Below are 27024 nucleotides of genomic sequence, written 5' to 3'. Positions count from 1 at the left end.
TGGATTCTCAAAACTACAAGTACATGTCTATAACACAAGCCATATGCACAAATATGTAACATATCCAAAATTCAGGCTGGCATTGTGTGATGGGGTATTACCAAGTTGCGAGGAGCAGCGTGAGTTGAGCAAAGAGTAGTAAAACAGCGAGAGCAAGTGTAATTACCAAGCAGCTGAAGGCAAGAGACCCATTTGAAGAACAATTTAGTAATAACAGGCAGAGACGAGATGCGGGGAAAGGGAGAAAAAAGGAAATCCAAACGTCAGCAGTGGGGTATCCAACGTACGCTCATGCAGATGGAGTCAAAAAGGAAAAAAGGAAGAAGCGAAAAAAAAGAAAAGCGAAAAAAGAAATGACGCCGACATCCATCAATCATATCCTAGCCCCTAGAGACATACTCTGAGCCACATCGTCATAACCCTATTCGTAAACCCAATCATTCACACACCTCCATCACCCAACCTCCATCCCACATTACCGATGAAAAAAAATCTCCCCCAACGAAAGCAAAAAAAGGTGAGTTGAACAGAAAAAGAAGAACCAGAAAAAAAACAACAACACGAAGAAACTGGAAATGGAAAAAAAGGAAAAAACCTCGTACGCGTAAGACATTGCAAGATGACAGCCGTAAATGCTCATTCCACATCATCGTCATCATCATCGTCGTCGTCGTCGTCGTCGTCGTCGTCGTCGTCGTCGATCATCAATCAATCAATCAAATCATTCTTCAAGCAACAACTCGGACATTGCATCCAGGGCCTCACCAATCGAAGCCCAGAAGCTGCGTCGAGGAGGCGAGCGGATAATGGTGATTAGACGGCGTTTGGTTTGGCGTATAACAGGAGGAGTGGCAGCAGTAGGACGACGAGGGGTGGCGTGGTAAGTATCATCGCCGTCGTGGTCTTCTGAGGTAAGGTTATGTACAGCGCTGCGGACGAGTTTGTTATATTCGTTGTGGATTTCCCGGGATACGTCTTGGCTGATATCGTCGTCGTCGTCGTCGTTGACAAGGGTCTGCCAGCTGTCCATCATGCCGAATTTTCTGGTTGTGGAGTCGTCTTTGTGCTCGATCGCTTTGTCATTAATACCGGGTTCTTTTTTTCCTCCTTGGTTTCGTAGAGGTGAGTTGTGTCCCGGTTCATCCTCCAAGTCTACAATCTTTGCGATTTTGAAGTCTTTTTCACCGCTACTGGTGTTACCGCCGGTAGTGTCACCGCCGGTACCGACACCGCCACTTCTTTCGAGCTCCTCGCGCATAGTTTGACGGACGGTCTTCATCTGTTTACGCAGGTCATTGATGACATCTAGCTGGATGCTATTCAGCGTCTTGACTTCATCCAGGCGCTTCCGCAGCTCGTCAACGTATTTTTGTACGCTGTTGACATAGTTGCCTACTTCCGCAACATACGACTGGTGGTACAGCCTTTTTGCTTCGGCAAGGTCATCTTTGCCGTCGTCTGCGTGCATGATACCAGCCCCCTGGTTGAAATGTGAAGGATACTGTGTACCCGTTTCATTCTCATACGATTCTGGAGCTGAAAGACGCATTGCCATGGCCTCAAATTGCCCTACAATATATTCCATCTGATCTTCGTCTGGCTGCTGCGACTGGATCAAATCCTCAAACTGCGCAATACAGGCGGATAAAGCATCCTGGACGGGCGATAAAGCGGGATCCGAGTAGTCGTCCCATGGTGGCGGGGAAGTAGGGATAATAGTGTGTCGACGCAATATTTGGGAGCTATCAGGCGTGTAGGGGTAGCGTGGTACGGCCCTTGGCTGTGAATATGGCTCGTCAAGGTGGTACTGTTTTTTGGGCGTATACGGAAGGGGTTCGGTAAGACGGGAACTGAGTTTCGGCCGTGAGGCTGTGAACGGGGTTCTTGGACTATAGGTTTCGGTCATCCACGAGGGTTGCTCGTGCACACGGTCAGTATCGTTTAGCCAACGCTGCTCTTTCCTAGCATATCGCGAGGGTGAATTTCCATATAGGTTGAGATGGCTTGGGCGAGTGCGAGCATATGGTCGGTCTTCGATCTCTGGCGGTGTCCATGGCCGCTCCAGGCTGCGTGGAATTTCCATGGCGCTATCGCAGCGGCGCGAGGGCCGCATACTTCTCTTGTACTCCGCAATAAATCTGCACGACTTTCCCGATACTCCCAAGAATGCTGCCAGCCAAAACGTGCGATGTGCGGTGAAACGTGAAACTTGGACAGGTCCGAGTTGGCAGAGAGAATAGGGTTCGCCCTAAGTGACGTGCGTATAGCCGCGGCACCCATGTGGCCTCGAAAGAAACCTGGGCGACTCAGCCGCGCGAAGTGGGGTGGTTGGAGTCCCTCTATCGATAGCAATTTACTTCGGGATATTGACCCTTCCGATTGGACAGGCCATCAACAATTGTGTCTTCAGTACACTTTGCGACTACCCTTTGTGACACATACATTCCTCTTCTTATACGTTCACAAGATTCGCAGAGCGTTCGTTCTACACTTCAGCAGTTATGGCGCCACAGGTATGTCCATAATGAAGCCAATGACGTGACACCAAGCTGAGCGCATGACCACAGCAGCTAGGCATTCAGCCATCGCTTGACACCGTTCGAGAAGTATTGGCCACATCGATCAAATCTCCCAATCCACCGAACCTGGTGCCCGTGTACTCCTCGATTCCCGCCGAGTTTCTCACGCCGTCGAGTATATATCTGAAGGTCTCCGCAAAGTGAGTATGACTCATGCGATATCTAAGCAGGCAGCGCGAGGAACGGCAGCGCACAAAGAGGACAAGGAGGCGGGGTAGATTGGAGGGACACGGGGCATAAGCGATGGTAGAAGAGGGCTTGGGGACATTTGTGCTGACTGTCTTGGCTCAGATCAAAGTCGAGGCTGTCGTTTCTTTTCGAGAGCGCCGCAACTACCGAGACCATAGGACGGTACAGCTTTGTTGGGGCAGGTCGGTACTTGGGAGCAAATGTTTCAGACACGGCAGCTAACAACAAGCCTTTAGACCCTCGAAAAGTTATTAAGACAGGCCCCGGCCATGGCGAAGAGACCGATCCACTGCCTCTGCTTGAAGAGGAGCTCGCAAAGAGCCGTGTCGCGACTGTCCCCTCAATACAACTACCTCCCCTGACCGGTGGCGCTGTGGGATACGTTGGATATGACTGCGTCAAATACTTTGAACCCAAGACAAGACGAGATGACATGAAAGATGTGCTGGGCGTACCCGAGAGCCTCTTTATGCTCTTTGATACAGTGGTTGCATTGGATCATTTCGCGCAGGTTGTCAAGGTGATAACATACGTCAAGGTTCCAGATAGCCTCGACAATCTCGAGGCGGCGTACGAAGAAGCCAGGAGCACACTGCAAAGATATGTGACAATACTGAAGGACAAGGATATTCCGTTGCCAGAGCAAGGGCCGATCAAGTTGGGCAACGAGTATACGTCGAACATTGGACGAGAGGGATATGAAAACCACGTCAAGGAGCTCAAAAAGCACATTAGCGTTGGCGACATCATCCAGGCGGTGCCGTCGCAACGATTTGCAAGACCGACCTCATTGCACCCGTTCAATGTGTACCGGAATCTGCGAAGCGTTAACCCATCGCCATATCTATTTTTTGTCGATTGTGACGAATTCCAGATTGTGGGCGCCAGTCCCGAGCTGCTGGTCAAGGAGGAGCAGGGTCGCATCATCACGCACCCGATTGCCGGGACTGTCAAGCGGGGCAAGACACTGCAGGAAGATGCAGCACTTGCGGAAGAGCTCTCTCAGTCACTCAAGGACCGAGCAGAACATGTGGGTTTTTCTGACGACAAGCCGCATGCAACGACGTTGAAGCTTACCAGTATTTTGGCAGGTCATGTTGGTGGACTTGGCTCGCAATGACGTCAATCGTGTGTGCGACCCACTTACCACTCGGGTGGACAAGTTGATGGTGGTGCAAAAGGTAAAGCGTTTCCGCCCTAACCGTGATCGCCAAGTGTGGTGTGATGAGAGCAGGGTGCGATGGAGCCAAAGCGGGAATGACGATGCTAACGAAATGGAAACCAGTTTTCGCACGTGCAGCACCTGGTGTCGGAAGTATCTGGCGTACTGCGACCTGGCAAGACGCGATTCGACGCGTTCCGCTCGATATTTCCCGCTGGTGAGTAGCGCCACCGAAAAAAACCTGAAAGTGGGCTAACGAGTCGGAGGAACGGTGAGCGGAGCGCCCAAGGTTCGCGCCATGGAACTCATCGCCGAGCTGGAGAGGGAAAAACGCGGTGTGTACGCCGGCGCAGTGGGCTACTTTGGCTATGGCAGCGTTGATGGCGAGAGAGAGATTGAAGGGGCCATGGACGTGAGTGCTATCACAGTGTTGCTTGAGGCTGACAAGGAGGCTGATGTGTGCAGACATGCATTGCGCTAAGAACGATGCTGGTCAAGGACGGCATCGCCTATCTCCAAGCAGGGGTAAGTCCGAGGACATGTATCGCGCGGGCAGGTTGATTGGGAGCTAATGATTTGTCACAGGGAGGCATAGTGTTTGATTCGGACCCGTATGATGAGTGGATGGAGACTATCAACAAGTTAGGTGAGTTTATTAATGGCGGCTAAGTAGCAATCTGGACGGCGATGGGCGCAATTAGCTAACGGAGTGGTTGGGATAGGCGCAAACACGCATTGCATCACGTCGGCGGAAGAGAAGCATCTGGCCGAGCAGAGGGAGGAGGGTGAAGGGGCGTAGGAGAGGGGTGCGGGAGAAAGAGGGGGACGCAGAGGAGACGCAGAGGAGACGCAGAGGAGATGCAGAGGGGCGGGAATTCCCTTGAGGCTGGTTAGACTGCGCCACAAATGGTGGTCTGTGTACCCACCGCATGTACCCTCTCTCGTTGGTGTATGCAGGTAGTAGGAGAGTTGGAAGGGAGGAGAGGGACTAGTGATTGGCGGGCAGGGTGGAGATCGGCGGCGCCTAGATCTGAGCAATTGGGGTGGCAGTCGTGGGGAAGCAAGATTGATTTCGCAGCCAAGGGTGCGTGGGAGCATGGATGGACGGCACATCGTCGTCTGTGTGAAACGGAGACGAGGGGCAATCTGGTGGCCAGGGCAGCGGGCACGGCAGATGTTTGATCAAGGCAGAGCAAGAACACCAATGGTTACGGCGTCACGGCTAAGTGGCTGTGGTGGGTGCAATTAAGATTTGAGCAATTTGGCCGTGTTCCCGCTTGGTGTCGGTCGCACGGGCGCGAGCGAGCGAGGGAAGATTTGGCGGTGATGATGATGATGATGGTTGCCATGACGAAGTGGAGCAAGGGCGGGCGGGCGAGGGAGCGAGCGACGAAGCGAGCAAGCCAGCAGGTCGGCCAGCAGGTAAAGCAGGACACACGGACAGTGTGCAAGTGAGTGCCATGACTGACAGCGCGTGAGTTGGCCGTCGTGCTGCAGTCAAGCTACATCATAGGGAAGGCGCGCCCGGCCCGACACCCAATCACCGTCGCGCCTGCCCGTTCTCGTTCCTTGGATAGGCGCATGGGTGCGGATCATGGGGCCCGTGCCCTGGGGCTGGGATGGCCCCTGCCACTGCAGAGCCCGTTGTGCGTGAAAGCTGGGCAGTACCTTCTTGTACCAGCCACGCTCCTCTCTGGTTTGTTGTCACTGATATAAACCTCACCGAGCTCCCCTCTGCTCTCACTCCTCACCCCTCTCGCAACCACATCTTCAGCTTCTGCAAAGACTTGTCTGTCTCAATTCCTCCTCAATTCCTCATATCAGCTTCTATCACAACATCCCTCCACCCCTCCACCTACCCACAGTCAAGATGAAGTCTTTCGCCGTCCTCGCTGCCGCCTTTGCCGGTGCCGCTTTCGCCCAGGACATGCCCACTGGAGACTGCGCTGTAAGCTTTTTACCAATTGGCTCCTCACTGACCCATTCACCAATACTGACTCTCACTTAGATGCTCTGCGTCAACAACATGGCCCGCATTGCCCAGTCTGAGTTCTCCTGCGGCGACGACATTGCCTGCTTCTGCAGCCGCTCCAACTGGGCCTTCGGTATCCGTGACTGCTCTCGCCAGGCCTGTGATGCCGAACAGTCTGCCAGCGCTGTCCAGTGGGCCTATGCTCGCTGCGCCGGTATTGCTGCCACTGCCAGCGAACAGCCCGCCGCTCTTCCCATTCTCACCTCTGCCGTTGCTAGCGCCACTGCCTCTGGCGGTAACGCTGCTTCCAGCGTCGCCTCAGGTGCCTCATCTGCTGCCTCTTCCGCTGCTTCGGACGCCTCATCCGCTGCCTCCTCCGTAGCTTCGGATGCTTCGTCTGCTGCCTCCGGGGTTACCTCTGCCGCCAGCTCTCTTGCATCTGAGGCTTCTGGTCTGACCTCTTCCATCCTCTCCGAGGCCAACTCTGAGCTTTCATCCCTTCAGTCCCGCGCTAGCGAGGTCCTGTAAGTTGACACTCTTCACACACACACACCAACAACCAACTAACAATTACATAGTTCATCCGCCACTGAGGCTCTCTCCTCTGCTACTGGAGCTGCTGGCTCTGCCGCCTCCTCTGCCGCCTCTGCCGCCTCCACCCAGGCTGAGGGTGCCGCCCCCAAGGCCACCGGCATGTCCATCGCCGCTGGTGCTGGTATTGCCGCCTGGCTCCTTCTCTAAGCGCATCACATCATATCTTACCAAAGGCCATCACCTAGTGGAGTAATGTGTGTAATGACTAAGGTTATGGGTCGGTAATGGACGGTGGCCTTTGGATAGTGGATGGGTGGGCTGGTTTGTTTTCTCTCCTAATGAACACTGACGAGAGAGCATGATGATTATGACGACTGAGTAATGCTATTCTGAGCATTCGATTTGATACCCCGACACGGGATTTGTAGATAGTACATCAATGATAATACTTCTTACGATGCTTTATTGTACCCCTTGATTCTTCCTTGCTCTTGTGATGACAGCTGCTTTGATTGGAAATTGCATATGGTTGGTAGTAGTCCATTATCCTTTGTCGTGGCTACGATGTACATGTAGTTGGGGAGGATGGCGTTGGTGTCGGATACTTTGTCGACGAAGTTGGGATGAGGTCGAGTTGAAGCTTCTCTGACACAGCCTCGATGGGCGGGATTCCCCTGCATGTCTGCCACACTCACGTGATGTGACATCTCTTTATCTCCGCAAACCAATCCACCCCTCGTCCCGTCAAGTTGCGTCGCATCACATCGCATCGCCTTGCCTTGCATCGCCTTGCATGGCTATCTATATCATATCTCATCCGACATATAAAGGGTGAAAGCATGGTACAATTTGAGTGCTTACATGGTCCGTGTGTCTGACCGTTGGAAATTGTTCCGTCCGTACCATCGTTTGCGTGGCTGAGCTTCATTCGTATAACTCTAATCTTACCACTTTTTTTTATTACGCGTAATCTGATCACATGAACACGCAATAACAAGGGAGTCTTTCTTGCCGCTTGGGGGATCCCCACATGTTCATGTCTATACTCTATCTTTTCGTAATACGGAGGCATTATCCTTGTTCCGTTATTTTTTTTTTGGGGGGGGGGGGAGACATGAACCCCACTTTCCTCCGTTTGGCTTCAGCCACGGGCGGGTATATGGGTGTGTGTGTGAGTGGTGGTGGTAGGTGTGGCTGGTGAAGATTTGCCGGGGACTTCCGGGGATAAGACCTTGAGGCATCCAGGCGTAGGAACGTGGGGGGAAGGGGGGACTGCAGGCAGTGGCTGAAATTTGCATCTACGTATTTTGGCAAGTGTGGCTTGGAGATGGTTGGTGGGGGACACGTGATGGGTAGGTAGTATGTACGTTCCAATATGTAGACCTCTCTCTCTCTCTCGCATGGTGTAGGTAGATAGGGGGAAAGACTCACGATATGACTAAACTGAGCTCGGGAGATGAGTACCATTGGAAAGGAGGAGTCTAGGAAGATACGAAATATTAGATGAGGAGAGAGTGATGTTGTGGAATTAAATCTGTGCGGAAATTCAGCAGTGTTGGGGAGGCGAAACCCTTGCACCCTTAACCAACGTCAGTCTCAACGCCCTGACAATGGACAAGCATCTGCGTTGCTTTAGAGAACGGTCATTGCAATGCCACCCTTTGAATACGCACTGTAGTGAGTTCGAGGTTAGGACGTTCATACAACTACATGTCGTCTCTCTTAAAGGGGCAAGACCACGTGTCAGACGCGTCACCCATCCCACCAAAGCCATTACGCTCTGCAACGCAGAAAAGGCATGTATTAAATGTCGTTCCGACTTGCACATCTATCAAGCACTACTGCATCCCTTCCTAACATTAATATGACCTTGCACCGGTCCTCACATCCCTCTATGCACTTATGTGTGCATCACAACTTCGCCCTTGCATCATTCACCCGATTTCCCTGCTGATCAAAGACGATCTTCTTACCCGTCTTCAAGCTATCCTGCAGAGCAACTCCAATCTTGACTGCCTCCATTGAGCTCTCAAGATCAACTGGCACCTCCTTGTTATCCAGCACAACATCGGTAAACTGCCTTGCCTCTTCCACAAACGCCTGCTCAAAGCGCTCGTAGTAGTTTTGCGGAATCTCCCTCACAATACCCGCATTCGTATGGCTTTCCAACAATCCCGTCGCAGGGTTTGAATTGACTGCGAGTTTTCCCTTTGTACCGATAATCTCCGTCGTGTCGTGTTGACCAGAGGCGTTCATGCGCGTACTGTAGAAGTAGGCAATTTGGCCAGAGTGGAACTCAACAATACCCACTCCATTGTCCACATCGCCGAACTTTGCTAGGTCGGGCTCGAGTGCTGTAACGCCGACGGCCATGACCGACTTGACTCTCGGCAGGACTTTGCCCTTTGACTCGGCGGAGAAGTACCACAAGGCAAGATCGATATCGTGAATGTTGCAATCGACAAAGATGCCGCCAGAGAACTCGGCGTATGATACGAAGAAGCCGGAGGGATCGTACCTGTGGATTGTTGTGTTAGTGTAGGAACAATAGGGACTTAAGGGATGCTACGTACTTGTCGCATGTTTGTGATCGCAGGATTGTGGGACGTCCAATGCTACCGTTCAAAGCAACATTGTACGCGTTCAAATAGGACGAGTCGAAGCGACGAGAGAAGCCGCACATGACCTTAACGTGAGAATGGCGCTTTGCGGTTTCGAGAACTTTGCGGCACTAGGCCTGTTGTAAGCTGTACATCCTTGGAAGCAGTGAGGTGAGTGATTACTTACCTCATCCAGTTTAGTACTGAGTGGCTTCTCACACAGTACATGCTTGCCAGCTTCAATTGCTTTGATTGTCTGTTCAGCGTGGACCGTGGTGACTGTTGCTACACAGACAGCCTCAAGGCCCTCATGTTTCAACATCTCATCGTAGTCGGTATAGATCTTAACACCCCAGGGCTCAAGGTTCTCCTTCGCCCAAGCAAGTTCCTTCTTGTCTGGTGTAAAGGCTGCTACAAGCTCAGCCCTGGGCGTGCGGTGAAGGAAGTGGTTTGCGTGACGGGCACCCATCCGGCCAAGGCCTGAGACGGCAACACGGAGTCTGCGGATCGTTGGGGTCATTGTGAAGGAATTTTTAGATGAAGTGTATGAACAATGGGTCAAGGAGAGATTTGAGGGAGATGTAGAAGGTTGTTCTCTTCACAGCCAGCAAAATAGGAGTCAATTTGAACGTCTACGGGAATAGATCGACTTGCAATCGTCGTAACACATGTTGGTCAAAGCTTTGCTCAGGGTCCAAAAACTGTCCTCGGAGGCATCAAGGAGAGAATCTTCCACCTATTTCGTCATGTCTCCCATCTTTCTATGACACATGCAACCGAATTCTAATCACTGCGCTCGGAAGTACGGCTACCTCTTCCTAACCAGATTTCCAGACGATGAGCCAAGTTTCCCCACGACAAGCAGCTCACGATGTTCAGATAGGCCAGTTGCACTAGATAGCGAGAAGAAAGCATAGAACCGGTCGTTGTAGTACGGAACTATACATGATGTTGACGAAAATGTGGGGGAGTACGTGGAGTTGTATCGCGCCAGAGGCAGCTCTGGGGTAGGACAAATGGGGAAAATTTCCCCGTTTGGCAACTGGAGCTAATGGTCCAGTGCAACAACAACAATTACAACAACAACCTGCAGTAGTACATCGCGTACCTATTCTGGTGTAATACGGAATTTTAAATTTGGTAGCCTGAAAGGAATGCGTCGGAGAAAACCCCGAGAGTCGAGGTTGAACGGAGTTTCCAGTTGCAAGCGGCCCTCCTCGTATCTTTCTGACCGGTTGACTAGGTGTTTCATGCATATTTTACGTTATTTCGATATTGGAGTGTCATGAAAGCAATCATATCTCGGCTTGGTCAAGATTTCTCTTTATGGGCTACGCAAGCAGTGTCAGAAAAGATTACGATGCAAATATATTGAACTTCTTACTACAGCGCCCTGAATGCTAAACTCTTTAATTGATACAAACTTTTTCCAAGACTCGCCTATGCTTCATCGCTAGTCTCAAGTACAACCTTGATGACAAGATTACCCTTGTCATCTTTGGTCTTACCGGCCATCTCAAATGCCTCCTCTGCCGATTCGAGACCTTTGTATCTGTGTGTCACCAACTTGCCAAAGTCGGGATAGTCGTCTCCCTTCTTTGACACAACCTCAATACCAGTGGGGTAAGTGTTGGCGTATCGGAAGACACCCAAGATGTCTACTTCGCGAAGGGCGGCTGCAGAGATGGGGAGGGTCTGGATCGGTGTGCCCATTCCAATTAGGAGAACCTTTCCGCCAGGTCGCGTAGCCTGCATTTCTTCTTAGTCACTGATTGAAAGGAAGATTAGACTAGTACTTACGAATATCGATGCTTGCACACATGACGGCACACCAGTGCATTCGAAAACTGCATCAACCTCACCCACTTCTCCGCCGCTCTCTTTTGTGATCTTGCCAATCTCGGCAGCTACCTCTTTGGCAATGTCGAGTTGCTCTTCTATGGTGTTTCCACGCTTCATGGGTACGGTGAAGCTTCGGTGCGCAAACTTGTTGTCGACTGCGAATTGCACTCGTCCAGAGTCAATGTCTGCTATTACCACTGTGCCCGCACCGGAGATCTTTGCCATGGCTGCTACAAGGATGCCAACGGCGCCAGCTCCAAATACCAACACTGTTGAGCCGGGTGCTAGCTGTGCTCGTTTCGAAGCCTGGATAGCTACGCCCAGAGGCTCAAGGAGGGCTCCTAGATCTAGCGACATGTCATCGGGCAATCTGACAACTATTAGCATCGATGATATCCTATGCGATTCCAGGAACTCACTTATGACACCACGCAGCCGGGTGGTTGATGCGGTCTTGCAGCGTTCCCTGCGCATGAGGAAAGGCCTTTGCACTACTCCTGAACTTCATGCCCTTGCAAATATTGTACCGTCCCTCTTTACACCTATCACAGTTCTCGCATGGTTGTCCGACCTCGAGCGCAACTTTGTCTCCGACTTTGAAACCGGATGCCTCTGAACCCACGCCTACTACAACGCCAGCTGATTCATGCCCAAGCGACATGGGCTCTCGCACAATGATGTCGCCATTGCGGTAGTGTCGGTAGTAGTGGAGATCGGAACCGCAAAGACCAGTGCTGCGAACGCTGATCTGGAGCTCTGTTGGCGAGGGCGGGGGGAGTGAGCGGTTCTCCTAGGATTGAAGTCAGTATGATCACACATGTAAAGAGATATGCTGACGTACGATTCGCAAGTCCTTTGCGCCATGAAGAACAGAGGCACGGATCTGCCTCGCATCCTGATTAACGTCTGATGTTTGTTCCGAAGACATGGTCTCACTCTCTTGATTTTAGATTAATGTAAACAAGGAAACACGATGGAGTCTGGGGTGTGGATTGGGGAGAACGAGTGTCAGGGAAGACAGGTGACAAGTCAAGTCATCGCATGCGCCTCGGAACCCACTACTGACCAAACATTCGGCGCGTATTCCCCCATGGCACATGGATCGTTGTGGAGAGAAATTCCGACCTTCGGCGTTTGAAATGGCGGGACAACAGATGCCGACACCAAGGGTGGGGTCATGTTCCGAGACTGTTCCGAGCTACCAAGCATGATTCTGGGATTGAGCGCCGTCTTCTTCTTCCGTACATCCCAAAACACTTTTTGAGGCATTTAATCTTGGTTCAGAAAGTACCAGAACTAGTTATTGGTGTGCGTAAAGCCCTTTACCTATTGATATCAACGTTATTCGGTTCCATTTCTCCACCAAAGCCTTCCGAATCTCCATCACGAAGCAAAGACCCAGAGCCACCATGACGTCCGTCAACCAGCTCTTCTCTCTCGAAGGCCAAACCGCCCTGGTAACAGGCGGAACGCGAGGAATCGGTCAATCCATGGCCATTGCGCTCGCAGAAGCAGGAGCAGACATTCTTCTTGTCCAGGTAAGCTCTCTCTATGTCCACAAACTCGAAGGATACAGATACACTAACACGCAAGCCCAGCGCGACACTTCGAACCAATCCACCAAGCAAGCAATTGAATCGCTCGGTCGCAAAGCTACAATCTACACCGCAGATCTCGCTTCCAAATCCTCTGTCGCCGCGCTGCTCCCCACTATCCTCAAAGACGGCCACAGGGTACACATCCTGCTCAACTGCGGCGGAATTCAAAGGCGCCACCCTGCACACCAATTTCCAGACGACGACTGGGAAGCCGTACTCCAAGTCAACTTGACCTCTGTATTCCAACTCGCGCGCGATGTAGGCGCGCATATGCTCGCTCAAAACGCCGATCTGCCACTGGGACGACGCGGCAGTATTATCAACGTTGCGTCGCTCTTGACTTTCCAGGGTGGCATTACGGTACCTGCATATGCGGCGTCAAAGGGTGGTGTTGGTCAGCTTACCAAGGCGCTTTCGAATGAGTGGGCCAGCAAGGGTATTAGCGTCAATGCTATTGCGCCTGGGTACATTGCGACGGATATGAACGAGGCGTTGATCAAGGATGAAAAGAGGGCTGAGAGCATTCTGAGCAGAATTCCTGCTGGGCGATGGGGAAGCCCCGAAGACTTCAAGGGCGCCGTGGTGTTCTTGGCTAGTGCCGCGAGTGCATATGTGAGTGGTGAGGTTCTCACGGTTGACGGAGGCTGGATGGGTAGGTGAAATCTAGGTAATGTTATAGAAGCTAGGTTAGAGAACACCCTGAGTATGATCGATCTTTCTAATTTTCACTCATATCAATCAATGCAACGTCTATCAAGAGTTCCTGGCGGTGTCGTATTCATAATATATTATATTGGGTATAGCTTCTAATTTTTTTCTAACTCATTTCCTACAATTTGACCTTCTCAGAGAGTCAAGGACCACTGAGGTCAACGCCATCAGGCTTGTCAGGGAAGCCAAGATCGATACCGAAGGGTGGGTATACGTAACGTTGGATACCCTTGTCCTTGTGGATCTTATCCAGCTTCGCCATGTCGTCGCTATCGAGCGAGATGAGGTTCTTGTTCTCATCGATACGCGAGGGGGTGACGGACTTTGCGAGGACGGATGAGTTGCGGGCGACTCGAGAAAGTTAGTATGTTTCATGGCAAAAACTGCATCGAAAGACTTACGGTGGTAACTCAGGAGAATGACGGCGGGTCCAACGCTGTGCTTTTTCGCGACCTCGTTGATAACCTCGTCCTTGAACAGCGGCGAGCCAGTGCTGCCGAGCGGGCTGTACGCGGAGACGTGGATGCCCTTTTCTTTGCAGAAGTCGTAGACCTCTTGTTGTGGGCACAATGGGTGGTTCTCGATCTGGTTGACGGCTGGGACAATGGTGGCTTTGGCGAGGAGCTTCTCCAAATACCTGACGGAGTAGTTGGCAACACCAATGGCCTTGACCTTTTCAGGATGTGTTTGGATGAGCTTCTCCATGTTCTTCCATGTGTCTTGGTGAGTCATTGAGCGGTCGATGTCGCGGGAGCCGTCCTCGAGCATTGGGAAGAGAGGGTGGCTGCCTATATCTGTGTTAGCTTGTTTGATGCTTCAGTCTTTGTGCAACTTACCATTGGGGTTCATGGGCACCGGCCAGTGTACAAGGAACAGGTCAACGTAAGGTGTTTTGAGCAGGTCCAAACTCTTTTGCAGTCCCTCCTCGACACGGGAGTGGAATGTGCACCAGAGCTTGCTGGTAATGAAAAGATCTTCTCTCTTCACAACACCCCGCGAAATGACATCCTGAAGGGCGTCGCCAACCTCGTCCTCGTTCTGGTAGCAGAAGGCGCAGTCAATGTGCCTGTAGCCGCTCTCAATGGCATGGACAACGGCCTTCTTGACTTCACCAGGCCCAGACTTCCACGTTCCCAGACCGAGGGCGGGGATGGTGGCGCCCGTGTTGAGGGGGATAGGAGTGTTCATTTCGGGCTGAGGGTCGAGGATACTCTTTGGTGTACTCTTCAGCATAAACTTGGAAAGGGCAGGATTCATCGTAAAAGGGCCGGGGTGGTGCTGCGATATATATGTGCGTAGCTGTGCCGGCGGGGTGGTTGGCAAGGACGAGCTACGTAGGGTTTGCTAGGGGGTCTCCATGTTGTAGCTAGTACCTGGACGGTTCTGGTATGGTCAAAGACTTACGTCGACCGTGATTGACTCTATAATTGTTCCCGAAGTCCGCTGCTGCCCCGCCAAGCAGCTCTGTCGGAGTAGCTTCGGCCCGCGGCCGGAGACGAGGTAACTAATACTCCTAGTGCGCATTCTCGTTGCTCTCCCAGCCTCACGTGAAAATAGTCTTGGAGGGAGGGAGAATGATCCATAAGTAGACGTGGCCCAGACGTTGGCGACGGTTCGTGGGGTTGGGTCGGGGAAGAGCACACCGAGCATCACGTGCATGGCGGGGCAGACGCTTGGTCGTCATCATGCAGCATCTCCGCCTGATCAATGATTCTTTTCCGTCTCGTATTGCAAACAGTCCAGAACAGGGTGGGCCGGCACTTGTCACGGAGCGCCGAAAATTACCGTGTTGAGGTGGGCGCGGGCCTTTTTGCCTCGTCTTACCCCATAGGATGCACCATGACATGCCAACAAGACATTGCACCCGAACAGCGGCAGATCTAACCCCAACGCCCAACCACCGTCGCCGGATTGCCATCGGGGACCCTTAGCCGTCCATGCTGAGACCCTTAGATCTGCTCGTGGCAGCTCAACGGCAGTTTGGCAGACGGCGAAAGTTACCTTGTGGGACGTCCTTGTCCCCATTTAGCTCATAATTGCGGAGACTCCTCATCCAAGAGTGGATCTTAGTAACGGAGAAGACGAGAACTCTGCCTCACCAGGACTCGTTCTGGGGTTTCTTCGGTAGTAATCTTTTTTTACTGATTATGGCAATTCAAGGCTTTGTAGTGTGAGGGGTACAAGAGGATAAGTACTAGCTAATTCTCGTCGGATTCCATCACAATCCCATCAACCAAACTTTCACTCTACACTGCTGTCTTGAATTTGCTTTTCACAGCACAGACTCTGTCTTCACTTAAATTTTGCTTTGAGATACCCCCATTCTGTTGATACACAAGCACATCTTCCAAAATGGCACCAGGTGCAATCTTCGAGACGCCAAACGTGGCCGAGGACTTCAACAACCACCGTGATGGACTTGCCCTCGAGGCCACCTCCGATGCCATCGACGACGTCAACGTCCTCAAGGCTGCTCTGAAAGTCAAGAACGGCACAGCTTCACCAGAGGAAAAGGACATCTACGAGAAATCAGAATTCGATGCCGACAAGGACAAGACACAGTTCCGCCAGTACGAAGAGGCCTGCGACCGAGTCAAGAACTTCTACCGCGAACAGCACGAGAAGCAGACCGTAGCCTACAACCTCAAAGCCCGCAACTCGTTCCACAGCAAGACGCGCGCCGAGATGACCGTCTGGGAAGCCATGGAAAAACTCAACACACTCATCGACGAGTCGGACCCGGACACCTCGCTCTCCCAAATCGAGCACCTCCTCCAATCCGCCGAAGCCATCCGCCGCGACGGCAAGCCCCGCTGGTTCCAACTCGTCGGCCTCATCCACGACCTAGGCAAGCTGCTCTTCTTCTACGAAGCCCGCGGCCAATGGGACGTCGTCGGCGACACCTTCCCCGTCGGCTGCGCCTACTCCGACAAGATCATCTACCCGGATACCTTCAAGAACAACCCAGACTACACCGACGACATCTACAGCACCGAGCACGGCATCTACACCCCCGGCTGCGGCATGGATAACGTCATGTTGTCCTGGGGCCACGACGAGTACCTCTACCACATCATGAAGGATCAGTCGACCATCCCCGATGAGGGACTAGCAATGATTAGGTATCACTCGTTTTACCCGTGGCACTCGCAGGGCGCGTATAAGTGGATGATGAATGAGAAGGATGAGCGCATGCTTGAGGCGGTCAAGGCATTTAACCCTTATGATCTCTACAGCAAGAGTGATGAGGTACCCAAGGTTGAGGACCTTAAGGATTACTACATGGATATTATTGATGAGTTTATCGGCAAGGATAAGAAGCTCAAGTGGTAAATGTTGTCGGTCATTGGGTAGGGCTGAGCCCCTCTTCTTCTCCTTGCTTTTTCACGAATTTTTCCCATGTCCATGTCATCATGAGTTATTATTTTTTTCCTTCATGTTATGCAGATAGAGGGCGCGGAGTGCCAGCAAGGCCCGCGAGATGCAGTCGATACATGTTTTGTCTGGCGGAACTTTTCTTTTATCATGAGTTTTCTCAGCGTCAGAGTTGGTAATTTGGATTTTGAAAGAAAGGATGGACACGAATAAAAGTCGGAAGGCCATTCACAGTCGGACATGTGAAGAGTCGTATTCTAGTAGTAATCTTAGAACACATACCATGACAGGTTCCTCTACTTCCACGGTCGTCTTAGACATGCCTCATCCCATATACACTTGCCCCTCGTGAAATGTCGTGTGTCGCGTAAATCCATTCCAGTCCACCGATACCAAACTCACAGCGGGACTCTCTCGCGCCTCCTACCGAACAGGCACACTCTCAACGTTCTCGAAAGCGAAGCTGGGCGAACCAGGCTCAGCCGTCGCAGCTTGAGGGGGCAGTTCCGATCGGATCTCGCCCTTGCTGCCATCCTCCTTGATCACCGTACCATCCTTTCCACCTTCCGAGACAACAATGATTTCTACGTCGACGCACTTTTGAATCGTCTGCTTCAAGCCTGGAACCATGACCCGCAGGGTTGAGAGTTCATCAAAGGCGAGTTCGCGGTTCAAGACCACCTCCTTGGGCTCTCCGTTGTCGAGGCGACGCTTGAGGTTGTTGATGAAGGGCATAGCTTTCTTGGACTCAGACTTATCGATCGACTTGCTGATTGCCTTGATGTCAATGGTAGCTGCGTCGCGGAGCATGTCGATGTACTTCTTTTGCCAGGCAGGCCATTCTTGAGCAGAGAAGATGGTAATCTTCTTCTCTTTCTTAGGATCAAACGTCGCGGCCTTGCCTTTTGAAAGTTTCTTAATGGCGTTGCCTTCGGCTGATGTGATGTTGGTCTGTGTGGTGCGGACAAACTCGCGAGCGGCGGTGAGTGATGGGTCGGACTCGGGGACCTTTGGCCAGAGGGCGTTCTGGATGGTCTCCTTGTTTTTGAGTACCTCGAGCCAGATGTATTCTGCCCAGTGTGGTGCGAGTGGTGTAAGGAGGAGAGCCTGTAGCTCAATGAACTTCTTGACAAGATCCTCGTGCATACCAATGCCTGCCGCCTTGGTAGCTTCGCGATAGAAGTCACGCGCACTGGTAAAGTCGTAGAATCCTGACTTGAGGGCCAACTTGTAGGAAGTGTTGGAGTAGTGACCAAAAGCTTCGTGAACGAGCACGTTCATCTCGTTGTCGAACATCTTGTCGAACAGAAGGCGCTCACTACCGCTCTTTCGCTGGATCACATCGGCATGCTTTAAGCGCTCGTTTGCCCTTTTCTCCATGTACGCAGCCGCATCAGGGACGTAGATGGCCTCATTCACCAAATCCTCACACCATTTGCGGAGCTCGAACAACTTCAGAATGTTACTGTTTGCGACAGTTTCCTCGAAATTGGCGTCTGAGATCTCGTCTCCGGCGTCGGCCAGAGCAATACGTGTAGCATCTGCACCGAACTTTTGGACCGCGCCAGCGATGGTCAAGAAGTTGCCAGTAGACTTGCTCATCTTGTCACCGTTGAGTAGCAAGTGGCCGTTGACACGGAAGCTGCGTGGCCAGTTCTCCTTCGGGAAGATTGCGGCATGTACATATAGGTTCATCGTCAGATGGTTTTGAATGAGATCTTTGCCAGAAGAACGTTGGTCAAGCGGGTACCAGTAGTCGAAGTGGCGTCGCATAGTCTCGAGAGCCTGCTTAGGAATTGTCGACTGTGGGACATCGCTTCGGTCGCGGAGGGCAAAGACGTAGTCCCAGGCTTCATCCGTCATCTGGTCAGGTTTGACACCAAGAGGGCCTGGCTCTTTGCCGAACATGTCCTTGTGCAGCAAATGAGCAAATGAGTAGTATGCCTGGTAGATGGTACTATCGGACAAACTCTCAACCATCACACTTGGGTCCCAAGGCACCTTGGTACCCAGTCCGTAGGATCGAGCGCATGCCCAGATGCCGAGCCAGTCAACGACTCGCAAGAATTGGTTCTTCGCTTCAGGGTAGTAGAGATTGAGTTCACCCTCGATGTGGGATCGGACCTTTTCGGCCCACTCGCCATCTCCGCCGTTGGCCGCTGTGCCGTAGTTCATGTACCACTGGTCAAGCAGGGCCGCAACACAATCGTCTCCACTACGGCTGATGACCTTTCCATCAGGCTCGGCGTAAGGGAAAGCGACACCAGAGTCGATAAGTTGCTTACGAACCAATGGCTTGGCCTCCTCGACTGGCTTACCAGCGAAGTCACCATACACCATCTTGCCCTTGTAGAAACCTTCCTTGTATGCCTTCTCTTTGGCTTCGGCAAGCTTCGCGGAGTCCTTGGGCGATTGGATCTTCATCTCCTCGACCAGCTTCTGTGCAGTGAGGTTTCCGTAGGTTGGTGTCTCTATGATGCCAAGCAGGTTGTCAAACTTGACCCATTCTTTTTGAATTCCGTAATAATCCGCCTTCTTAGCCAGGTCAAATGACGTGATGTAATCATCTGGCGAGTCTGATGGTACGCAGGTAACGACGGCCGTGCCCTTTGTGTCCTTGACGGTCTCCATTGGAAGAATGTAAACTTCCTTATGAACGGAGAGAGGAGCGTTGACGATGGTGCCAATGACATCCTTACCGGGGAATGTAGCGATGATTGAGTACTCGCCCCATTTAGCGGTGGTGCCCTGGTACGCCATATTCCTTGCGGCTCTCTCGCTCAGTACAAAGTACTCACTGTCGTTGATCTTAACCAGCGAGTAGTTGATTGAAGGACCTACGAAACATGAAGTTTGGCCGTACATCGTCTCGGGGCGGAGTGTAGCTGGCACAAAGTAGCAGGAAGCACCTTCAGGGAGACCAGTGATATGTGTTTTGGCGGAGTCAGCCCATTTGACCACCTTCATCTTCAACGCCGTATACTCCTGAACAGTGACACCTTCTCCAGACTGCCTGTCATGGTCCATGCAGGCTTGTCCGTCTTTCGGACTGTAGACAGTGTATCGCTTAGCGAAGATGATCTTACCCATTGCTTTCAGTCGTCGCATTTGCCAAGCAACAAAGCTGTCGTAGTAGGGGTTTGCGTCTGTTGTGACGAATTGACGCCTCCAGTCGATCCTGGCGCCAAATGCTGTGAGATCCCTCTTGGCGAGCGGGGGGAAGAATTCTATCCAGTGATACGGGTCAGAGAACTTGTGAATCTCTTCTAGAGGTATGCCTTGAGCAAGCATGATCTGGAACTGGTACTTGGTCTTGACTGTCTTGGCGGCGGCCTTGCCTTTCTGAGCCTTGAACTTGGTGATGTCGGTCTTGGTCTCAGCTTGTGTGGGGGCGGGGGGCTCTGATACGGCTGTCTCAACGACGTCCTCGACTGGGCAACGCTCAAAGTTCTGTCCGAACATCTCCACTTCTCTAACGAGCTTGTCGGCACATGCTTTGATGGGCATACCAGTTACGTGCCATCCCAATGGGAAAAGCACTCGCTTACCCAGCATCCTCTGGACTGTCAAAGTATCAGTAAATATCTTGCACGTGATCGTCTAGTTAAACATACAGCCAGCAGTAAACTCAACTTTACTTGCAGTAAAGCCATGACCAGCGTGAAGGGTTCCGTTCATGTAGGGATAAGCGAAGCAGCCAAGCCACTTGGGAAACTTCTCATGAAGTTGGTCTGGTGTGGTAGTGTCAAACGGCTCCTCCTCAAGCGAGGGGGCATCGGGGTTGAAAACGCCCTGCTCTTCCCATGATTTCTGATACTTCTTCTCTTCTGCGATCAACGTGTCACGCTTGTCGGTGTTTTCAATTTTGAGTGTCTTTGACTCAGCCTCTTGGGGCTTGAGTTGCTCAAGTGTGGCGGCAACAGCGCTCTTGGGCGCCTCGCTGGATTTTGTGGTCTCGGCCATGACCAGTTGTCCAGGAAACGAAATAGGGAGCGTGAGAATTGAAAAGAAAAAGTGGTTGGTGGTGGCGGAGGCGAGTTTGTTTGTGATGGAGTCATCCGGTAGGAAATCCGAGTGCGGGATGAATGCCAAGAGTGCGGTTTTTGTGGGGCGGACTCGGACCGTGCGCGCTTTTGTAAAGAACGTCAGTTGACGATCGAGATAGATCCAAAAATCTGCGTCGCTCGAAAATCGGTCGCATAAGCCAACATCGCGCCGCCATCGCATCGGCAAGGCCAGTCAAGATGCTGCGCCTCATCAACCGTCTCATTGGCCGCCATGAGAACACACTGCCGCCCTTTGACTTTGCGCGCAACAAATACCTCGTCAAGAAGAAATGGCCGCCAAACCTTCGCGCCCTGACGGAAAAGCAACAATTCCGATTCGAGCGCAAATTCAAGCGGCGCATCAAATTGAAGTCTGAGCGGCCATTGTGGAACAAATGGACCAAAGTGGTGCAGTGGAGTCTGATCAGCTTCATCGTCGTTTATGGCGTCTTGTTCCACGACTTCAGAAAGGACCCGATGAACCCAAGGCCAGGAGAACAACCTTTTGAGGGATTAAGGCAAAGAATGTGGGGGCTTTTGGGAGGGTTCTATACACATACCGAAGACACTATGAAGGGCACGGGAGGAGAAAGGGGTGCCAGAAGGCTGGTACTTCCACCGGAGGAGAAGCGAGAGGGGATGGCGCCTACGGACGTTCAAAAATAGGCGTGATGGGAGGGCGCTGTAGTAAAAATTATCAGCGCGTAAAAAAGATGAAAATTCAGTAAAGAAGCCCAATTGGTGTTCAAGACTTCAAATACAGCTTGCGCTCTACGAGTTTGTAAACAAGGAAGACGTACTGGAAGGGCATATCGAGGAAGCGGTCCGCCAGGCGGTTCCAAGATATTCTGAGGTCGTCGCAATCTCGTCTAGCCAGAGTCAGACATTTTGCTGATTGTTCTTCACAACCACCAACTCGCACTTACATCCCAGAAAATATAGCGCTGATCGCGATACTTCTTGTACCAGCGTGACCTAAGGAGCAATCAGAAGCCGGCGATGTATCTGGAGACTGAAATTCTCACGACCACGCAGCGCCTGCGAATTCTATCGTCTCCGACCAGTCTTTGTACACATGGGCGGTCGCCACCCGCTTGTACTCGCCACTAAGCACACATCAGCCCGGTTCATAGCAAAGTTTAAGTTCGGATTGAACACGCTTCGAGAGATGGCTTACTAGAGAAACGTATACCGTAGTTCCACGGTGAAGTGTGGGTATCGGTCTGGCTCGTGCCAGCCCTTCTTGACATAGGCTTCTGTGCCTATGGCCTCCGGAGGGAAGTTCCAGGGATCTTCCCTTCCAAAAGCGAACCCCTCAATCAACGATGTTGGATCGTTTCGGTTGCATAGGTCTTGGTATATACCCTCTTGCTCCTCCTGGGATATGCCATGGGCGAAGCCTATACTGTAGATACGGTATCTATGTATTCAATTAGTGAATAATCACCAAAGGATAGAGCAGTGGCCCATATAGGTTTCTGTTCGAAGCCAGTTGTATCCAGTCTCTTGAATCCCGATCGTTCAAACACTTGTGTGTTTCTATTGTCGCCTTGCCCAACGAATACGAACGGATAGAATGCGTCGATCGCCCGTAGGTCCAGTATTGCATGAAGAATGCAAACGCTTCAGGTAACCTTCTTCGTACCCATTGATCGGTAGCGTCAAGTCTGAAGTGTCCGGATAGAAGTTGAAGCAAAACGTATTCGAAAGGCAGATGTGGCTTACTCGTCAGTAGGAGCTTTTCAATTCTCAGTATTGGGGAACTTACAAGTAACTACGGGCTGTCTCGTCACCAGATCCCACGGTTCATCAGCCCCAGCCAACCAAACCTGACTGTCGGTTGCAGAGTCATCCGATTGATGGCCGTTCAGTTCCTACCCTGGCCCTCCATGCACTCCTTTCCGCCTTACCTTGTTCAAAAAAAAACAAAGAAGCAGGAAACGCTCAAATCACCCAGAACAAAATTCAAATGCGGTGGGACCGCAACAGGGGATGTAGAGGGGGGTTGCCTACCTTGTTGCCATCTTTTCTGGCTTCTAGCTTCTGGCTCCTGGCTCCTGGCTCCTGGCTCCTGGCTTCTGGCTTGTAGCTTCTGATGTGAAACCTGCTAGAGATTGCGATTCCTCCAAGCTGTAGGTGTTCGTATTTGGGATAGGTATTTGAAGTCTCAGTAATGGGTATCGATATCCCAGTTGCCAGTGGTGAAGTCGGTATTTCGTCCAGGTAGTGAGAATTTACCGTTGTCGAAGCGAAGATTTGTGTGATCGATATGTGATACGCGATCAAAACATGAGCTCGTCTTGGGAGCCGTGATAGTGAGCGAACGGTCATTTACGTTATTTCCCGTTCGGGAAAGTAAAGAGTGAAAACTACTGACTCGAGGGCAGTGAAAGAGATCGCACTCCCAATCCGTCATCGTCACTGGGTAGAGCGCATACATATTACGATGTTGTAGAACAATTGACATGATGGCTTCAAAAACCATCGCATGCTTCTAGTCCATTTGATGTCTATTGTACAGAGAACAAGGATGCCATTCAACAAGATCCGCATACGAGTCACTGAGAACACGAATATATAAATATGAAAGACAAACACCGTTTCTACTCTAAATATGAGGACTGTAGTTTAATGAGGATATACCGAAAAGGTGTCAATGGCGTTGAAGTCTGCGTCATCACCAAGAAGAGTGACCCATCACACATTGCATTCTTTGTCAAGAACTTGGCCTCTCATACTGAAGCACCACAATACATCACACATAGCATTGTTTGTCAAGAATTCATTCTTTCATACTGAAGCACGACAATCAACTCAGATTCAATACGCTCATGTATTTAATGTAGTATCTCACAACCGCTTGGGCGCTTAGCAAACTAGACCATCGTTGGACGACTCAAACACACACTATACTACGCGCCTAAACATCGATTAAGTTCTCGCCCTGCTGTCCTTCACCAGAGTTGTCCTTAGTGTCCTTGTTGCTCTTCTTCTTGTCGCCATCAGCGCCGCCGCGACTCCTCTGGTAGTACTGGTCAAGAACCTTGGCTGGGATACGGTTGAGAAGTTCCTTGGGGTAAATGCGGAGTAGCGACCATGCTAGGTCGAGAGACTCGTGAATGGAACGAGATTCGTAAGCACCCTGAGCAATGAAGGAACGCTCAAACTTCTCGAGGAACTCGAGGGACAGCTTGTCTTCGGAAGACAAGGCTTCCTCTCCGACGACTGCCTTCATGGCTGCGGCGTCACGGCCAATGGCGTACTTTGCGTAAAGCTGGTTGGAAACATCACCGTGGTCTTTCCGTGTGCGGCCCTCACCAATGGCGGACTTCATAAGACGAGAAAGCGATGGGAGGACGTTGATGGGAGGGTAGATACCCTTGTTGTCGAGTTGACGATCAATGAAGATCTGACCCTCGGTAATGTAACCAGTCAAGTCAGGAATGGGATGTGTGATGTCTGTTATGGTCAGTACGCAGCCGTGCTCATGATCTTGCAATACATACCGTCGTTAGGCATGGTCAGAATGGGAATCTGAGTGATTGATCCGTTGCGGCCTTCGACACGTCCTGCGCGCTCGTAGATGGTGGACAAATCAGTGTACATGTAACCGGGGTAACCACGTCGACCGGGGACTTCTTCTCTGGCAGCCGAAACTTCACGCAGCGCATCGCAGTAGGAAGACAAATCGGTAAGAATGACCAATACGTGCTTCTCGAGCTGATAGGCGTAGTATTCGGCGGTCGTAAGAGCGAGACGAGGAGTAATGATACGCTCAATACTATGTTCGGTTAGCTAAAAGTAAGGGTTGCAAGAATGTCGGGCGCTTACGTAGGGTCGTTTGCCAAGTTGAGGAACAATGTGACACGCTCCATACTGCCGTTCTCCTCGAAGTCGCGAGTGAAGAAGCGACTCGTTTCCAAGTTCACACCCATGGCACCGAAGACAATGGAGAAGTTGTCGTCGTGGTCGTCGTGTACGCCCTTGGTGGGCTTTCCGACCAGGCCAGCTTGTCTACAAATCTGCGCAGCGATTTCGTTGTGGGGAAGACCGGAGGAGGAGAAGATGGGAATCTTCTGGCCACGAGCGATAGAGTTCATTGTGTCAATGGCCGAGATACCAGTAGAGATCATCTCTTCGGGGTACACCTGGAACACGGTCAGTCGCAAAATGTAGCAAATACGGACTGGATACATACTCGAGAGTATGGGTTGATGGGACTACCGTTAATGTCGAGGTAGTCCTCAGCCAGGACCTTGGGGCCCTTGTCAATGGGCTTTCCTGAACCATCGAAAATACGACCCAGCATGTCCTCGGACACACCGAGCTTCAGACTGTGTCCAGTGAACTCGACTTTGGTCTGCGACAGTCAGCTATCATTGTCTGTGGGAGGCGGGTATAATGACCTTCTGAACGTCGATGCCGGATGTACCCTCGAAGACCTGTGTCGCAGTCAGAAAATGTTGTCGCGCGGCTTCAGCTTTTCAAAGTTTACCTGAACGACGGCGCGATTACCTGCAGCTTGGATCAGCATCATACCTACAGGGTCGATATCTGGGGTAGCTTACCTCGAGCTTCGAGGACTTGGCCAGAGCGCTCGGTGCCATCAGGCAGCGTCAAAGATACAATCTCGTTGTATCGGGGGAATTTGACCTGTCCGCCACATGCATAAGCTTCTTTTCATGCGTCGCTATGCTTCCGAGCAACATACATTGTCGAGAATGACGAGTGGACCGTTTACGCCGCCGATGGTGTTGTATCGTATTCTAGGCGTCACCGAAATCATGCGGGGGTCCACGACTTCAGGCATGATGGCGGTGGTGAGCGGTTCGTTGGAGATGTAGTATCGCTCGGGATTGATTCGAGGGCCGCGGTCGGTCTGTAGCCTCGGAGATCGTTTGGGTGACGAAGTTGAAGGTCAAGCCGTCGAAGTGGGTTGGAAGCTCTGACCAGGGTGCTCTAGCGTTATGCGACAGATGACGCCGGGGGGGGGGGGCTGTTAGCGCTTGGCACTTCACAATGGTTGCAGATACATACATGCCGAAGCATGCCATGGTGCTTTTACTCTGTGGCTTCAGTAGTGTTCACGGTGAAATAATTTGTAATATCCGCGGACACGCATCCAGCTCGACAGACATGGGCTAGTACAGGCTCACGCTCAAAAAACAAAGTCCTAGTGAGCTAGCTGGGTAGCTGTAACTGCGATCGAGGTCACATGAGATGGGAATGCAATGCCCACGGTCACAGGCCTGGATTTAGCGTCTAGTATAGCCAGTGCCTGCCACCGGACGCGACAAGGAGCTGTTGATAGCCGACGTCACGTCATCAGATGGAAGTGTACACAACTCTGAACTTGCACTACAACAACAAATATGATTGCTACATATCTATCTACGTTCCGAGCCAGCCAGCATCCGTCACATCAAGCAATATTCTTCAAGAACTAATGCATAAAGTCTGTTGATTCTTGTCAGTCGTTGCGCGAAAAAGTTTGAACAAGTACGGGACAGGATGGGTTGAAGGATCAGACATCCAAGGAAGGTATTCGCGCTCATTGTCCATCGGTTGTAGGTTCAATTGATGGCTAGCGTGGAAACTGCGAATGTGGAAATGTTTCATCATGAAGGGGGCGGGTGAAAGGCGTGCAAAAAAAGGGCTAACTGACCTTTTGAGAACTGCAACGCGACCAGACACGCGACAGAGCAGTGCCGCATTGTGTATGTGTACATTATTCCCATTAGGCGTTGCGCTGACCGCAAGGGCGCCATGTCGCACCAAGCGTCTGGTGTATGAGGGTGGATGCTGGCCAGTCAGCACCGAGGGCCGGCATGCGTCGGGATAATCATGGCGAACTCTAAACTGGAGCAATGTTAGCAATCGGGCAAGGAGAGAAAGCTAGATTGATCGATGAGATTGGGGAAGGTCAGACGACAGTACTGGCAAGTAGCAGGCGCCCTGCGAAGGCACCCGGACAGCTCCGCTTTCTTCAAGGTCGAATCGGTATGGAAAAGAAGTTGCTGAGGCTATAATCACTCCAGAAAAAGCAAGGAAAAAGGAGATAACTTACATTATGCACAGAGCCTGGCTCCGGGGGCTGGTGATATTGCACGTCGCAGCCCGGAGCCAGTGGTTATGCGCATACGCGTGCACGCCATACGCTGCGCAGCGCCGTGCTGGAGAGCAGGGCGAGAGTTGTGGGCGAGAAAAGACTGAGGTCGCGAGGGAAGAAAAGTGCGACGCCCAACTAGCGTGCCAAGATTTGCAGGATCACGTGATGCACCGGATGCAGTAAGCGGGAGAATTAGCAAGCGTCATGAGAGAAGAGGGCGACAGCGAGACAGCGGGCGTGCCGGTGAAGAGGCCATTATCGCGCACACCGGCCTGCATCAGCAGACAACAGGACGCGAACAGCCGTG

At 51.7% G+C, this 27024-nt stretch overlaps 13 protein-coding genes across 13 annotated transcripts; 5 read left to right on the top strand and 8 right to left on the bottom strand.

Moving 5' to 3' along the window:
• Window positions 1-721: 721 nt before the first annotated feature.
• Window positions 722-2083, bottom strand: COCVIDRAFT_89865 (hypothetical protein; the record flags this gene model as incomplete). The annotated part of the gene is made up of 2 exons (XM_014704734.1): window positions 722-1074; window positions 1201-2083. The coding sequence occupies 2 exons, from the start codon at window positions 2081-2083 to the stop codon at window positions 722-724; spliced, it is 1236 nt and encodes a 411-aa protein (XP_014560220.1).
• Window positions 2084-2501: 418 nt separating this feature from the next.
• On the top strand, window positions 2502-4729 carry COCVIDRAFT_34715 (hypothetical protein; the record flags this gene model as incomplete). The annotated part of the gene is made up of 10 exons (XM_014704733.1): window positions 2502-2513; window positions 2568-2719; window positions 2871-2950; window positions 3005-3798; window positions 3860-3949; window positions 4054-4147; window positions 4197-4342; window positions 4396-4455; window positions 4516-4576; window positions 4653-4729. The coding sequence occupies 10 exons, from the start codon at window positions 2502-2504 to the stop codon at window positions 4727-4729; spliced, it is 1566 nt and encodes a 521-aa protein (XP_014560219.1).
• A 1128-nt stretch (window positions 4730-5857) lies between these two features.
• Window positions 5858-6430, top strand: COCVIDRAFT_89863 (hypothetical protein; the record flags this gene model as incomplete). Its single annotated transcript, XM_014704732.1, has 2 exons — window positions 5858-5878; window positions 5939-6430. 2 exons carry the CDS (start codon window positions 5858-5860, stop codon window positions 6428-6430), a joined length of 513 nt encoding a protein of 170 aa, XP_014560218.1.
• A 458-nt stretch (window positions 6431-6888) lies between these two features.
• Window positions 6889-7342, bottom strand: COCVIDRAFT_13020 (hypothetical protein; the record flags this gene model as incomplete). The annotated part of the gene is made up of 2 exons (XM_014704639.1): window positions 6889-7233; window positions 7298-7342. 2 exons carry the CDS (start codon window positions 7340-7342, stop codon window positions 6889-6891), a joined length of 390 nt encoding a protein of 129 aa, XP_014560125.1.
• A 1005-nt stretch (window positions 7343-8347) lies between these two features.
• COCVIDRAFT_13019 (hypothetical protein) lies at window positions 8348-9556 on the bottom strand (the record flags this gene model as incomplete). The annotated part of the gene is made up of 3 exons (XM_014704638.1): window positions 8348-8954; window positions 9010-9167; window positions 9224-9556. 3 exons carry the CDS (start codon window positions 9554-9556, stop codon window positions 8348-8350), a joined length of 1098 nt encoding a protein of 365 aa, XP_014560124.1.
• A 920-nt stretch (window positions 9557-10476) lies between these two features.
• On the bottom strand, window positions 10477-11806 carry COCVIDRAFT_89803 (hypothetical protein; the record flags this gene model as incomplete). The annotated part of the gene is made up of 4 exons (XM_014704731.1): window positions 10477-10785; window positions 10837-11248; window positions 11298-11668; window positions 11720-11806. The coding sequence occupies 4 exons, from the start codon at window positions 11804-11806 to the stop codon at window positions 10477-10479; spliced, it is 1179 nt and encodes a 392-aa protein (XP_014560217.1).
• Window positions 11807-12287: 481 nt separating this feature from the next.
• Window positions 12288-13136, top strand: COCVIDRAFT_89733 (hypothetical protein; the record flags this gene model as incomplete). Its single annotated transcript, XM_014704730.1, has 2 exons — window positions 12288-12416; window positions 12477-13136. The coding sequence occupies 2 exons, from the start codon at window positions 12288-12290 to the stop codon at window positions 13134-13136; spliced, it is 789 nt and encodes a 262-aa protein (XP_014560216.1).
• Window positions 13137-13329: 193 nt separating this feature from the next.
• COCVIDRAFT_89974 (hypothetical protein) lies at window positions 13330-14444 on the bottom strand (the record flags this gene model as incomplete). Its single annotated transcript, XM_014704729.1, has 3 exons — window positions 13330-13538; window positions 13589-13971; window positions 14020-14444. 3 exons carry the CDS (start codon window positions 14442-14444, stop codon window positions 13330-13332), a joined length of 1017 nt encoding a protein of 338 aa, XP_014560215.1.
• Window positions 14445-15539: 1095 nt separating this feature from the next.
• Window positions 15540-16520, top strand: COCVIDRAFT_89932 (hypothetical protein; the record flags this gene model as incomplete). The annotated part of the gene is made up of 1 exon (XM_014704728.1): window positions 15540-16520. The coding sequence occupies one exon, from the start codon at window positions 15540-15542 to the stop codon at window positions 16518-16520; it is 981 nt and encodes a 326-aa protein (XP_014560214.1).
• A 465-nt stretch (window positions 16521-16985) lies between these two features.
• COCVIDRAFT_23612 (hypothetical protein) lies at window positions 16986-20525 on the bottom strand (the record flags this gene model as incomplete). The annotated part of the gene is made up of 2 exons (XM_014704670.1): window positions 16986-20125; window positions 20177-20525. 2 exons carry the CDS (start codon window positions 20523-20525, stop codon window positions 16986-16988), a joined length of 3489 nt encoding a protein of 1162 aa, XP_014560156.1.
• A 281-nt stretch (window positions 20526-20806) lies between these two features.
• Window positions 20807-21274, top strand: COCVIDRAFT_34707 (hypothetical protein; the record flags this gene model as incomplete). Its single annotated transcript, XM_014704727.1, has 1 exon — window positions 20807-21274. One exon carries the CDS (start codon window positions 20807-20809, stop codon window positions 21272-21274), a length of 468 nt encoding a protein of 155 aa, XP_014560213.1.
• An 87-nt stretch (window positions 21275-21361) lies between these two features.
• On the bottom strand, window positions 21362-22632 carry COCVIDRAFT_23610 (hypothetical protein; the record flags this gene model as incomplete). The annotated part of the gene is made up of 6 exons (XM_014704669.1): window positions 21362-21379; window positions 21409-21477; window positions 21535-21583; window positions 21634-21714; window positions 21786-22028; window positions 22622-22632. 6 exons carry the CDS (start codon window positions 22630-22632, stop codon window positions 21362-21364), a joined length of 471 nt encoding a protein of 156 aa, XP_014560155.1.
• An 896-nt stretch (window positions 22633-23528) lies between these two features.
• COCVIDRAFT_89818 (hypothetical protein) lies at window positions 23529-25418 on the bottom strand (the record flags this gene model as incomplete). Its single annotated transcript, XM_014704726.1, has 8 exons — window positions 23529-24067; window positions 24115-24389; window positions 24440-24756; window positions 24807-24968; window positions 25015-25050; window positions 25104-25123; window positions 25177-25261; window positions 25320-25418. The coding sequence occupies 8 exons, from the start codon at window positions 25416-25418 to the stop codon at window positions 23529-23531; spliced, it is 1533 nt and encodes a 510-aa protein (XP_014560212.1).
• Between the last annotated feature and the right edge of the window lie 1606 nt (window positions 25419-27024).

The sequence above is a fragment of the Bipolaris victoriae genome, assembly GCF_000527765.1.
Source record: "Bipolaris victoriae FI3 unplaced genomic scaffold scaffold_13, whole genome shotgun sequence".
In the NCBI taxonomy this organism is placed as follows: Eukaryota; Fungi; Ascomycota; class Dothideomycetes; order Pleosporales; family Pleosporaceae; genus Bipolaris; species Bipolaris victoriae.
This window is presented reverse-complemented; position numbering and strand designations above follow the sequence as displayed.